Consider the following 13058-nt stretch of genomic DNA (forward strand, 5'->3'; position numbering starts at 1 on the left):
TATATACACACACACACACGCATATCTGTATATATAACGGCCCTGTCCATTGGTCTCGATCGTTGTCATGTCTGTCTTGATTGTGTTCCAGCTCCAGCTGGAGTGAAGGGCGTTTCCCTCCAGCAGGTGCTACCTGTTATGCTTCAAATGTTATTTTCTAGCCCTCACGATACAATTCATAGTCGGTCTAATTTGTTCGTGGATTCTCGTTTGTAAGTATTTTGTTATTTTACTATTACTCTTGATTGTTTGATTGGATTTTTGACATTTCGTTTTGCATACGCTCTGTGTTCTGTTTAACCCTGTCTTTGCCAGCTCTTTTGGTTTCATGCATTGTTTATTGCTGGCTCCCTGTGACCAGCGATTTCAGTTTCTACTTTGTCAGTGCGATTTTTGTAATCGTACTTGGTCTGAGCCTGCATATTTGGAATCCATAAAAATTATTCGGATTGGTGTCAACCTAACAACCACAAGAAAATAGAGAAAGCCCACTAAGTAGAAAATAGATTTAAAAATTGCTTTAATCCCTCTCAAGGGCCTCAATGGCCTTATTTTAAAAAAAACAAAAACAAAAAAAAAAAAACATCTTCATTCGTATATTCGGCCTAAACCACTGCTATGGAGACCCCGGTTTTATATATTTGTATTTCTTCACTTATGTCACTTGAGCTTTAACTGCTATTCCTCACTCCACTCTCTATGCAGATTTGTGTCACGTTAACTGCGCTCTAATCCTGTATTAGCCTGCTTGGCTGCCTTTTTCTCTTCTCTAGAGACAGCACACACATTTGCTCCTATAGAGCGTCACACTCACACATTCAGCGCATGTATATCTGCCCCTCGCGTGTTTCCATTTCCTTTTGTCCCTCTCTCCTCCCAGTATCGCCATGTGATGAACGGCACCTATCTCGCAGCGAGTAACTAATTATTCTCCATTAATCTGAGTCGTCACTATGGGAAACATTGCCAAATTGGAACAGGCCACACGACTCACTTTCACACCCGGAAAACCCACGCATCCACATCATAAAAAGCAGTCAGGCCAGATGCCACAGAATTGTGCTGGTGTCACTATGGCAACGGGCAGAGTGACGGTGTGCTCGTTCACTTCGTTAGAGGTTGAAGGTGCCTCACAAAATGTATCAAATAGGAAGCCAGTCGCTGTAGTCCATTCGTCAGTATTCATTTTAAAAATGAAATCACTTTAAACCAGGTCGACAATGTTTGTTCATAAAATATTAATACAATAGAAATTAGTTTTATTCTCTGGAAGCGTTTGGAATTTGACCAACATTTGGGGGGGAACGGTCCAGTGGTTAGCGCGTCGACCTCACAGTGCAGAGGTACCGGGTTCAATTGCAGCTCCGGCCTCCTTGTGTGGAGTTTGCATGTTCTCCCCGGGCCTGCGTGGGTTTTCTCCGGGTGCTCCGGTTTCCTCCCACATTCCAAAAACATGCATGGCAGGCTGATTGAACACACGAAATAGTCCCTTGGTGTGAGTGTGAGCGCGGATGGTTGTTCGTCTATGTGTGCCTTTGGCTGGCAATCAGTGCAGGATGTCCCCCGCCTACTGCCCGAAGACAGCTGGGATAGGCTCCAGCGCCCCCCGCGACCCTTGTGAGGTTAAGCGGATCGGAAAACGGATGGATGAATGGATTCTTAATGGTTCCAATATGAGGCCAGTCCATACACTACCATTATGCACATGAGTTGAATTTTGTTGTTCAAGTCAACAACAGGTTTTTTTTTTGTTTAAATCATGACGGATAAAGGCCATTTTATGCCCCCTGGACACTCTGGAGGAGGCGGGCAACAGGAGGATGCTAGCTAAGATAAAAGCTATGATGGACAGTCCCTCCCACCCCCTCCAGCCCGCCCTGACAGCACTGGGTAGCTCCTTCAGCCAGAGACTGTTACACCCGCGCTGCAAGAAGGAGAGATACCTCCGCTCATTGCTACCAACTGCTGTCAGGCTGCTGAATAAAAATAAAATTACATGAAAAACAATTGTAAAGAGCACAGCCACCTTATCTATATCTATATTTATATTGCACTTAATTGAACTGTGTGCATTGAAACAGAAACATTTATTTTTGTGAATGCTAACACTTTGTTTTTCTTCTTTCTACCCCCCAATTTTGCTGCTGTAGACTGTAAATGTCCCCAGTGTGGGACAAATAAAGGATATCTTAATATTCAATAAATTTGTCTGTGCGACTGCAGGAGTGATCAAGTGCCAACTTACTCTGCCAGCTCCTCAAGGCTCCGGTACACATCGTCCTCATTCAAGGCTGTGTCTTCTGTGGGAAAAGGTCTGAAATACAAACGTAGTGTCAGAGGGTAAAATACACTTAAAAAAAAAAAGCCCAACAAGAAAGTGTTTCCGGCACTTTTCAAACTGTGTTTTCTGTCTGTCATGATTGTCACTCCCCTGTGGATCACACATTTGGGGTCGAAGCCATCAGTCATCAAAAACATTTTCAAAACATGTCAGCCCACTGCTTGTGACGGATTTAAAAAAAAAAACAAAAAAAAAAACCTTGCCACAGCCAACTTGGAACTGGATGTGAGCAGCGGAAGCATCATTTTTCTAGACAGATGGATAGGTGTTGTGTATTCTGGACATTTCAAGGACTTGCAGAGACACTCGAAAACAACAAAACAGACACCAGGAGATTACTCCAGACTAGTTGTCAAATATCGTGCCTCTGCAAGTCACACAGCCAACAATAAAAGCAGCCCAGCAAATCATACGTTTCACCCTCTCGTTGACGCGCTGACTACAAAACGACTACTCGGAAGTGACGGTACATAAAAGCTAACGACTTAGTGATTAGCTCATTAAACATAGCAAATTTATTTCGAATCTGAGAGATGCGTGCTTCCCGCAAACATTCCCAAGTGCATGATTGCATCTTGGTTGGATTTGACTTTGTTCCCCCCGCGGCGCTGATTGCTACAAATGAGAACCTATTACTTCAATGTCACGAGCAATTCAAAACTATTACGATCATTAAGGTGATAATGTCAACCACCGCAGTGAAAGTGAAATGCTAAATAAATATAAGGTTATTACAAAAGGTCTAAATTAGTAACACCAATCTGTGTTTGACTTTTACAATTCTGTCAGTAGAAACTAAATGTTTCTTTTTTTTCATGCTGGGGACTTTAAACCATCAAGACATTCCCCAAGAAGCTTACATAGCTTTAATTCATCAAACTTTAAAAGTGAATGTAAAGCATATTCCATTGTTTGTTTATCAGTGCTCTCGATGACATCATTGAAAGCGATTCAGCGTACAATGACATCATGAGGGACCCGGCTGTTTTATCCGAAATTGTTACGATTCAACAAAGCCAAGCCGCTTTTCCTCTTTGTAGGTTTATACAACAGGGGATCACTGCAGCTATTATTGGGTAAACATGCCTCCATCTTTAGAAGGTAATTAAACTGAATTCATTATTGGATTTTTTTTTTTTTTTGTGCTGTGTTTTGTTCTACCAGGATACACACACAGGATTCATTTGAAAGATGTGTTCAATAGTACAGCTCAAGACTGTTCTTGTTATATAGGATGTTTGGTGAGATTAGAAATTTTACTTAATTAACCCTTTTGGGGACAGCGGTTACTACAGTGGACAGCGTATCATGTTATCAGGTTACAGGGGATTATTATTGGTGCATGAGGGGGTTAAAAAAAAAAGTTAATATTTGGTCAAGTTGTGCCATCGCCGTCATTCATCACCGCAATGACTAAGCAAGCCAAGCTTTGTCGGAATCATACGCTGAACTCAATCACCTTGAATTTGGTTTGACTTGACGAAAAGCTTTCATTGTGAAAATACACACAAAAACTTCACGTGATTTATGCAAGTCTCATCACTACTGTTATGAGCACAACACCGCAGCAGAGGGCGCGTCCTCCCGAGCGCAATAACACACCCACATTTGACGACCCCCTCCAATGAAATGCACACTATATTATAAGTTATTAATGGAGTCCCGCAGGGCAAAATTTAATTACATAGTAGTTTGTGGGTCCGTGCCCTTGCATCTATCACCTCGGTGTTGTTTTGCGGAGCCAAGCACTCTCCAATGCTGCCGTTTTCATTTCTCCTAAATGGTGCAACAAGGTGCAATTGAACTATGTTTATAATTTCATCAGATCTCCTCTAACAGCCTGTCTCTTGGCTATACACCACCATTATTGGCTTTGCGGTTGGTTCTTGGAGTTGTTGCTTCATGTTTTTTATTTTTTCAAGTCGACACACCGTGTCCTCCTTTTCAGAAGAGAAGTAAACTGTTTACTTCCCCAAAACTCACTTTTCTCGATGCTTCTTTATGACTTCTCCGAGGCCCTGTTCATGTTGTGTGTGCATGTTCTCCCCACGCTTGCAGAAGTTCCAAAACCATGTATGTTAATAGAAGAACGAAAATGTGGGCGTGAATGGTTGTCTATATCTGATGTGGCAATTTGCCGGCAACCAGTCTAAAATCTTCTTCGTCTCTCGCTCAAAGTCAGCTGGGTGTCATAGAAATGGGTGAATGGATGGATGTTTTCAGAAGAAAAGTAATATCAGGGCAGTTTTTTAAAATTTGATTTCAGTGTCAACTATTTTATCTTTAATGTACTCTAAATAATATTATTCTAATCCAGCATTGCATCATTTTTGGTTGCATTACGGAATACCCCCCTAGTCTATTTTAGCATCTGCAATATCAATACCAGTGGCGTGCGTCAGGCCTTCAAGGCCTTCTCTCCAGGCCCAAACACTATCAGTATCACATTTACAACTTACATTAAAAGGCAATCATTTATCCATCCATCCAACCATTTTCCGATCCGCTTTATCCTCACAAAGGTCGCAGGGGGTGCTGGAGTCTATCCCAGCCGTCTTCTGGCAGTAGGCAGGGGACACCCTGAACCGGTTGCCAGCCAATCGCAGGGCACACAGAGACAAACAACCATCCACGCTTACACTCACACCTCGGGACAATTTAGAGTGTCCCATTAACCTGCCATGGATGTTTTTGGAATGTGGGAGGAAACCAGAGTACCTGGAGAAAACCCACGCAGGCATGGGGAGAACATGCAAACTCCACACAGGGAGGCCGGAGCCGGCAATCATATTTCAGCTATGATGTGTTGCTATGGAAAAATTATTTTGCCCAGTGCCTTCAGAATCTCAAGTGCTGGTGTTGACCACACATGCACAGTAGAAATTGTTGTTTCTTTGTTTTGCCAATCAAATTTTCGATTCACTGCTCTGTGAAGGCTCTGAATGACAAGCGAGTTTTTCCCTCCTCTAATTGGTTCAGCTACGTTCAGCCTCCAGTTGTTTCAGTTTAAAATGGGCATCAAAGATTGATTTACGGGGTAGGATGATGTCCGCTTTCAAGGCACACTTGTCAAGAAAACCTGGACTTTATAAAGCAAAGACAACTAACAGTGTTGCTGGGTCGCTTGTTCCAATTCTGAAATATTTTGGGGGGCTTACACAGACTGGCAGGAGCAAATAAAGGAGGGCTGCTGCCTCTGAATCAGCATCTCGAGTAAGTACGATACATGTTTTTACATCGTACCAAAAAAATGTTATGCAATTTCTTTTGTCTCCAAGAGTTTAAATTAGCTGTTGCCAAACTTCTATGTTGCATCCTAAAACAAGATTTAGTATACTCTTCACTTGCACCAAAGGTCATAATGTCTCAGTTGAAGATAAAATTTGCACTTTTTTTTTTTTTTTTTAAAGAATCCCTGAATATGTAAAATGCGTAGTGATTCATTGCTGACTTACATGCGGCTTTGCTCTTTTGGCAATAAATGCCCGTTTGCTTTGTTGTACAACATGATACATGTATTGATCAGATTATATATGGCTTCCTTCAAGAGATTTGCGCTGGGAAATGAAAGGAATGCGACTAGCCAAACTCTTGCAGGCTTTGCTTTCTTCCTGCCAAGCCCTTTTTTTGATTAATACCATAAATTTAACAAATCCCTAACCATGTTGAATTTTCCTCAATGTCGATAAAGTAAATTCCGGCATAAAGGGAATTGTTGGCACGTGTGTGCAGGGCAGAGGCGAGGTGAGCCCGAGCCATTGATCAGCCACTGTCAGAGAGCAGAAATGCAGCGTAGTTATTAGATGGGAATACGGCTCAAATGGGCGACCATGGAAGGGGCTTCGTGTCCCTGGATGCAACTTTGCTTCTGCTACGCTCAATAAATCACTAACGCTCAAGCCAGCTTGCACACGTTGCTACTTATTCCCTCTGTCCTTTCCGGGCTTTTAAATACGGGCTGGGAGTTTCCTTCCTTCAAAGTCACCTTTCCTCGCCAAGTACTTTTTATGTCATGGTTTGTAACAACATTTCCTGTCGAATTCGATCATTTTATTTATTGAACGAAACATGGCGGAAAATAGCTGTTGAGTGTGGCAAACGGTGAACATTCAACAAATGACCAAAGAATATGACACAGCCAATGAATAACAATCTAGCAACTGTTTTGTTTTACTGAAATGGATGTCACTTTATTTATGTTGGTGAAAATTACGTGAGGTTATTAGATTTTTTTTTTCTTTTTTCTTGGGCCTTATTCCCATAGTTGGGAACAGAGAGGACAACACGAAGCAAATGGCAGCAAACCAACAGGAAGCCTTCATTTCTAAATAGAGCTGGCATCACCCAACACGGTGACAGACACATGAACTACCCAAGCCACGATGCACTGAGCTGGCGTCAAAGGCGAGATCAATGAGTCTCGACAGGATGTCGATGGACATGTCTGTGGCATTGATACAAAGAGATTTAACATAGCCACCAGCTCTCTGGTCACTTTCAAGATCAATGCGCTGCCTGATGTGTGCTTTCTGTAAGCATTATTTGAGACAACAGGGCAATTATCTGGTAGCAAACCTCCCAGTTTGAGAAGCTACAACTGGAGAATGTCTTTTTCAAAATATATGTGCCCATATATCTGCCAAACATGATAGCAAGATAGTATTTTTTTTAATCAACATTCAAACAAAAACCGTGCAGTGTGCATCATTTTTTTCTCCTGTGCCCATATATTTGCCAAACATGAAGGCAAGACAGTATTTCTTTTTTATCAACATTGAAACAAAAACCGTGCAGTGTGCATCATTTTTTTCTCAAAATCAATTCAGATCAAAACAAAAGATCCACTTTCAAATTTTATTTTGACTTCATAACGACTTTGAGAGAGCCTGTCAAGGACTGTTAGTGAGCCCGATGGGGCCCGTGGGCCATATCCTGCCCAGGTTTGGGTTAAAGACAACTTTTGTTTTTGTTTCAAAGTTGATTACGAAGATGCCTTACACTCTATCCAGACTCGTAACCCCCTGGTGATAATTACGAGCATGTCGCGAATTTTCACCGTAAAAATGTTTTACAAATGAAGTGATAAAGGTGAGTTGCTGTACATTTTACATGGCTCAGGATTAGAGTTTCAAGGTAAACGAGTTTCCAGCGCGGTCAGACATCATCAATTTTATCACCTCACACAAACAGGCAGTGCGACCAGCCGGAAGTTAGCGGCTTGACTCGTGTTTATTAATAGCAGGAGACCTGAGCTCGCTTTCTCTGTCACTCTCTTCTCCCTTCATTTCCTGGTGTGGCTCCTAATGGGCGCGCACCATCAACTCATTACTCAGACAGATAAAATGGCTTTTTATGTGGTGCTGGGGCTGCCGAGCTCCAAGTCGTTGGAGAAAATGAAGAGGAATCAGAAGCCCATTTAAGGGCTGATAAAAGCAGGGTGAATGATTTTATGTTTCTTTATTGTATGAGAATAATGGTGCCGGCAAACGTTGGAGTCATGTGATTTAGGAGGCGAAAGGCAGATATCGGAGCTGATGATTTTAGGTTTCTCCAGCTACACTAAAGTACAGCACTGTTTCAACATCAGGTGAAAATTAAGAAAGAATATTTTGGAGGAACAAGATGACAGTCACTAATTGGCCTTAGGTGTAAATTCATTTTAAAGGAGTAGCCGGGGTGATCAATTCCCACTTCTTTTTACCGTATTTTCTGCACTATAAGGTGCTTCAGATTATAAGGCGCACCTTCAATGAATGGCATATTTCAAAACTGTTTTCATATATAGGGCGCATTGCATTACAAGGTGCACAGAACAGAAGCTACAATAGTGGCTGCGGTTGCGCTATGCATCCACTAGATGGTGCTACGCTAAAGTGAATACAATACACTACAGTTTTATTTATGTAGAGCCTTCACAACCAAAAAAAGCCAAGAGAACTGGTCACAAACACGGGCATGGAAGATATAAATACAAATGGCATGACAAAACAAAAAACGGAAGACAAAAGTTATGAAGACAATTGATTCAACAAAAAAGGCACACAAATCTCATGGGTTCACATCTACAAGGGGCAAAATATCCTTCGAAATCTTGCGTGTCTCCTTCTTCTTTCGTTTGGTCAGTCGGATTATGGGGCGCACTGTAGGCTTTTGGGAACATTTTAGGTATGTCTTACAGTGCGGAAAATACGGTTAAAAAAATAAAGGGAAGTCACACATTGAAATTGTTTCCCTGGCAGATGTTGGAGAGCCTCCTGATTACTTAACTGGTATAATAAATGATGAGTTACGAATGAGATTTACCTGATGCCTTTGATTTGGGCAATACTGTGGTGGGAGATCCTCGACAGAGTGGAGATGACCTGAAACAATAAGATGATAAAAGACACTTGAAACAAGGTCATAGTTGCTTGACAGTGCAGTCAATATAATTCTTGCTCATGTGATAGAAAATCTGACATTCTTAAAGGAACAGAAAAATCGCATCAGGATCAAAACAAATTAAACTCAACACGCTCAACAACCCGGAAAAGCTGTGGGGAAAGTGCGATGCTAACATGGATAAGAATAAACCACAAAGACAAGAGCTTTTGAATTAAAAAATAACATCTGAAACACTGATGCAAAATGTGCAAATTCCAAAAATGACCACAAACTTTGACCAACATCAACACAATTAGCATGAACAGCAAATGCCTTCCACAGCCAACTATCAGTCATAATCTTAATAAATGACACTTTATGTACTTGATATTCTATAGTTATCGACAATTTTAGGGACCCCCCCCCAAACTAAGATTGGTCATTCTCTCACCCTGGATGATCTTGCAGAAAAAATAAGTCCAATACTGTAACTCCAAACCTGCAAACTGTCTCATTGGGAACACGACACAAACTGTGTCCTGTGAGTGAATGAATCACTTGAGAAATTGCACCGTAATCAGCCGCACTGAAAACACGTGAAAAGATAGTTTGCATGATATTAGGGGGGCATTTCTATCAGAACCGCACTTCACCGCAAACTATAAATCAGAATGAATTCATTTGACTGATAGATGAGCAGATAGAGTTGTGTGTCATCCAGAGGCGTTGATTTATAGATTCGATAGATCTCAGACTTATACTTTTTCTTGATTGTCACATTTATTGAGGCTGTCACTCACTTGACTCAAGGTTTAATGATGTTTCTCTCTTAGAGGAATAGATACAATGGTACTTTTGATGAACCGCCGTATGCGTAAGTTTGCATTGCTCACAGTGGAAATGACATTGGATGCAAACAAACTGCAAATCTACTGGAAATAATCCTGCATTTGTCTCACAATTTTTTTTTTTTTTTTTTTTTACAGAGTGTATTCTTGGTTAGTTTGTGCCCAATTGCTCAAAGTAATTTAGCACATGGTTAAAATGTTCATCTTCAGATCAGATGATTGAATGCTGCCTTTAAATTTCATGCAAGAGCTCCTTTATGGTTGAGAACTACAGATGGCGCGCTTGCACGGTCTACAGATGCCAAGTTGAGAACGACGGGGGAATCGCCACCGTACAAACAGTGTGCGCACACACACACACACACACACACACACACACACACACACACACACACACACACTCCAGATCACAAACCCTGCCTCGGACGCCTCATTAACCAACGGTGGGTGTGTTTCGGCTTACACCACCGTGGCAATGCCAGATGCCTCCTCAAGCAGGAGGAGAAAATTGTCATCTCAAGCACTCTTGCTTGGCAGGTGTGTCAGACATAGGCTCTTGTCCCTCAGCGCACACAATGCATGCATCTCAAAGCTAAGAGCCTTTCCATCATTCGACGTGAAAGACAAAGAGCGCCACTTCAGTGCTAATTGTCTTGAGTGCACTTATACAAGTTGATTGTATGTTTAACGGGCTGTTTTCATGAAGCCCGGTGATGACATTGAGCGTGCGTTTATCACATGCTCTACCTGGCAGATGAAGATGAAGTGATTATTTCAGTGTGGCTAATCCCGTGTAATTATCATGTTCATTCTTCACGGTAGGGCGGCCCGGTGGTCCAGTGGTTAGTGCGTCCACCTCACAGTGCAGAGGTTCCGGGTACAATTCCAGCTCCGGCCTCCTTGTGTGGAGTTTGCATGTTTTCCCCGGGCCTGCGTGGGTTTTCTCCGGGTAGTCCGGTTTCCTCCCACATTCCAAAAAAAACATGCATGGCAGGCTGATTGAACACTCAAAAAAATGTCCCTAGGTGTGAGTGTGAGCGGATGGTTGTTTCGTCTCTGTGTGCCTTGCAATTGGCTGGCAACCAGTGCAGGGTGTCCCCCGCCTACTGCCCGAAGACAGCTGGGATAGGCTCCAGCGCCCCCCGCGACCCTTGTGAGGTTAAGCGGATCGGAAAACAGACGGATGGATGGATTCTTAATGGTTCCAATATGAAGCCAGTCCATACCCTACCATTATGCACATGAGTTGAATTTTGTTGTTCAAGTCAACAACAGGTTTTTCTTGTTTAAATCATGACGGATAAAGGCCATTTTACTGCCGCAAGGAGAGTTGGCCCCGTCGTTATTCGTAAAATATTTGTTTGGTAACTTTCTTTGTTGAAGAGTGACAAGACAATACACTTTCGACAGACATGGCTCAAACTGCAAGAATTTACATTCGACAGACAGGGCAGCTGATCAAATCATGCTAAGCACAGCTGGGCCGCGAATCTGCTGGCGTCGATCCAGAGAGGTCAAAGCACGGCCGAAGGCTGCTTGGCCTGCGGTGACAAGACCGCGTGCCAGCATCGAGCATCTTGAGGTGGCTTACGCGTTTCACAGGGAAAAGTCGAGAGCGTCCTTGACGTTAGGCAAGTAAACAGTGGCCATTTTTCATCCGCGTTTGATGTGTTTGTTCTGAAGCCTCGTGACGTCGTCACAAGAAATGCTAATTTGGCAATCTGTTTGCTGGGGAGTGTGGATGGCGTGTTCCCACGTTGTGACAAGTGATTAAATCATGATTATCATTTTTGGTCTCAAATTAGTTGTAGCGGATGTGTTTTATTCAATAGGAGCAATGTAACCTGACTACGTCGGTGGAATTTGGAAGAGTGGAGGCAAATTTTTGTGTTTTGTACCTTACGTAAGGCCTTTTCTTGGCAAAATTTTGCTGAAATATGTTTTAATGAAATTCAGTTTTTGCTGCAAAATGTTCCAGTTGTCGTACATGATGCAAAATATCAAATCCCTTCGAAGTTCTGCTTCGATGGTGTTAAATTGGAACACCATGAAGCCAAAAAGCTGATAAGTCAAAACAATGCTCTCGGTTACATTCAACAAAGCTTGCCTTCAACAGTCCACCGATTAAATAAACATTTTGGTGCCACATTTCTTTTGGGGATTTTCTCTCCGCCTCAGTTTCTGTGATCCTTCCCACCTCAAATATAGTCTGTGCACCCCTTTTATGATCCCTTGGTTCAGGCAAAGCCCGGGAGTCTTTACACGTTATTAATTTCCCTCTCATCTCATTCTCCCCAGGGGGTCTTAACGCTGTGGCTAGCCAGAGACTCAAGCTTCTCTTACCCCTCTAGGAATATCAAAAAAGACACACAACAGACAGATATCTTAAGTTCCCAAAGCCCAAACTTTACCTTATCCACCAACACGTAACCTCATCGCAATTCCCCTCACCCACGTTTGACCCTGTGCATAATTAAAGTCACATGGAAAGTCTCCTTGTTCTTCTTTTTTTTTTTTTTTTTTTGCTTTCGGGCAGCACGCAACATTTGCAATCGAGTGTCTTTTGTGCATGTAACCCTGCACCAATGAACTCCACCTTTCTCCGGCTCTCTGAAGGTTGACTTCAGAAGTGGAAATTCATTCGTGGTGGTCTCAAAAAGAATATCGCAAGGGTACGTGTCAGCGGGAAATAGGATGGCACATAAACTGGTGTATATTAGAACTGTACTTTGAGGCCAAGTGTTTGCGATGCCAACACACTCCACCCCTACACGAGGCCAGATTGACCACATGCGAGACACAATTAACCCCTCAATGGTGTGCAACCAACCAGAGGACAATCAGGGCCACATCTGCCCTGTTCACCATGACTTGGCAAACATGCATTCTTGTCAGGCTGACTCAAATTAAGTTAGAGGGTAAAAACATCTCACTATATCTGATTTCAATCTGAAAATATGACCAGAAGAGCTTTTGGCAGTCCTTCTTCGTTGTTGTTTTTTTTTTAAGAGTCAGTCACGGCACTTGCAGCAAAAATCGATGCATGTGTGTTTTCCATTTCCCACACTGCGTTTCTCTTCGAATAGCTCACTCCTTGATCGTGTGATATATTTATGGAGTCTTCACACTCTGAGAGAAAAACATTGGTCTGCTTATGGCCAGCCTGCCAAAGTAGAGTATGGGATACAGCAAAAGAGGAAAATAGAGCTGAGAACAGATGGATGAGTGGGAAACCCTGCATGCCCAACATAAATAATCGACAGATAGCAGAGCAACGGTTTGAGTCCGTGTGTTTGCGTGTTTGCTGTCCCATTGCCTCCGGGAGTTCTGACCTCTCAAACCTTCCCTCATCAATTTTGACACTGGTCTCAGGAGCTCTCTATCATCCGTTTTAAGTCTGGAGATGGATTGTGATGATCATATCCAATGTGTTTCCTCACGTACACTGGCCACAAAGGGATGACCATCCTACTAAATTCTTGATGACAGCTGTCCCTGTCAAGTAA

The 13058-nt window shown here is 42.5% G+C and overlaps 1 protein-coding gene across 8 annotated transcripts in view; it reads right to left on the reverse strand.

The window, feature by feature from the left end:
* The window catches only part of vav2 (vav 2 guanine nucleotide exchange factor), a 144338-nt gene that overhangs the window by 37103 nt on the left and 94177 nt on the right, over window positions 1–13058 (reverse strand). For all 8 annotated transcript variants that reach the window (XM_019893808.1, XM_019893783.1, XM_019893800.1 and 5 more), the window contains exons 3-4: window positions 8645–8703; window positions 2246–2314 (exon numbers count right to left, since the gene is read on the reverse strand). In XM_019893808.1, coding sequence (XP_019749367.1) covers window positions 2246–2314; window positions 8645–8703 — 128 coding nt within the window. The remainder of the gene's footprint in view (window positions 1–2245; window positions 2315–8644; window positions 8704–13058) is intronic.

This window comes from Hippocampus comes, unplaced genomic scaffold (genome assembly GCF_001891065.2).
Source record: "Hippocampus comes isolate QL1 unplaced genomic scaffold, H_comes_QL1_v1.1 scaffold123, whole genome shotgun sequence".
In the NCBI taxonomy this organism is placed as follows: Eukaryota; Metazoa; Chordata; class Actinopteri; order Syngnathiformes; family Syngnathidae; genus Hippocampus; species Hippocampus comes.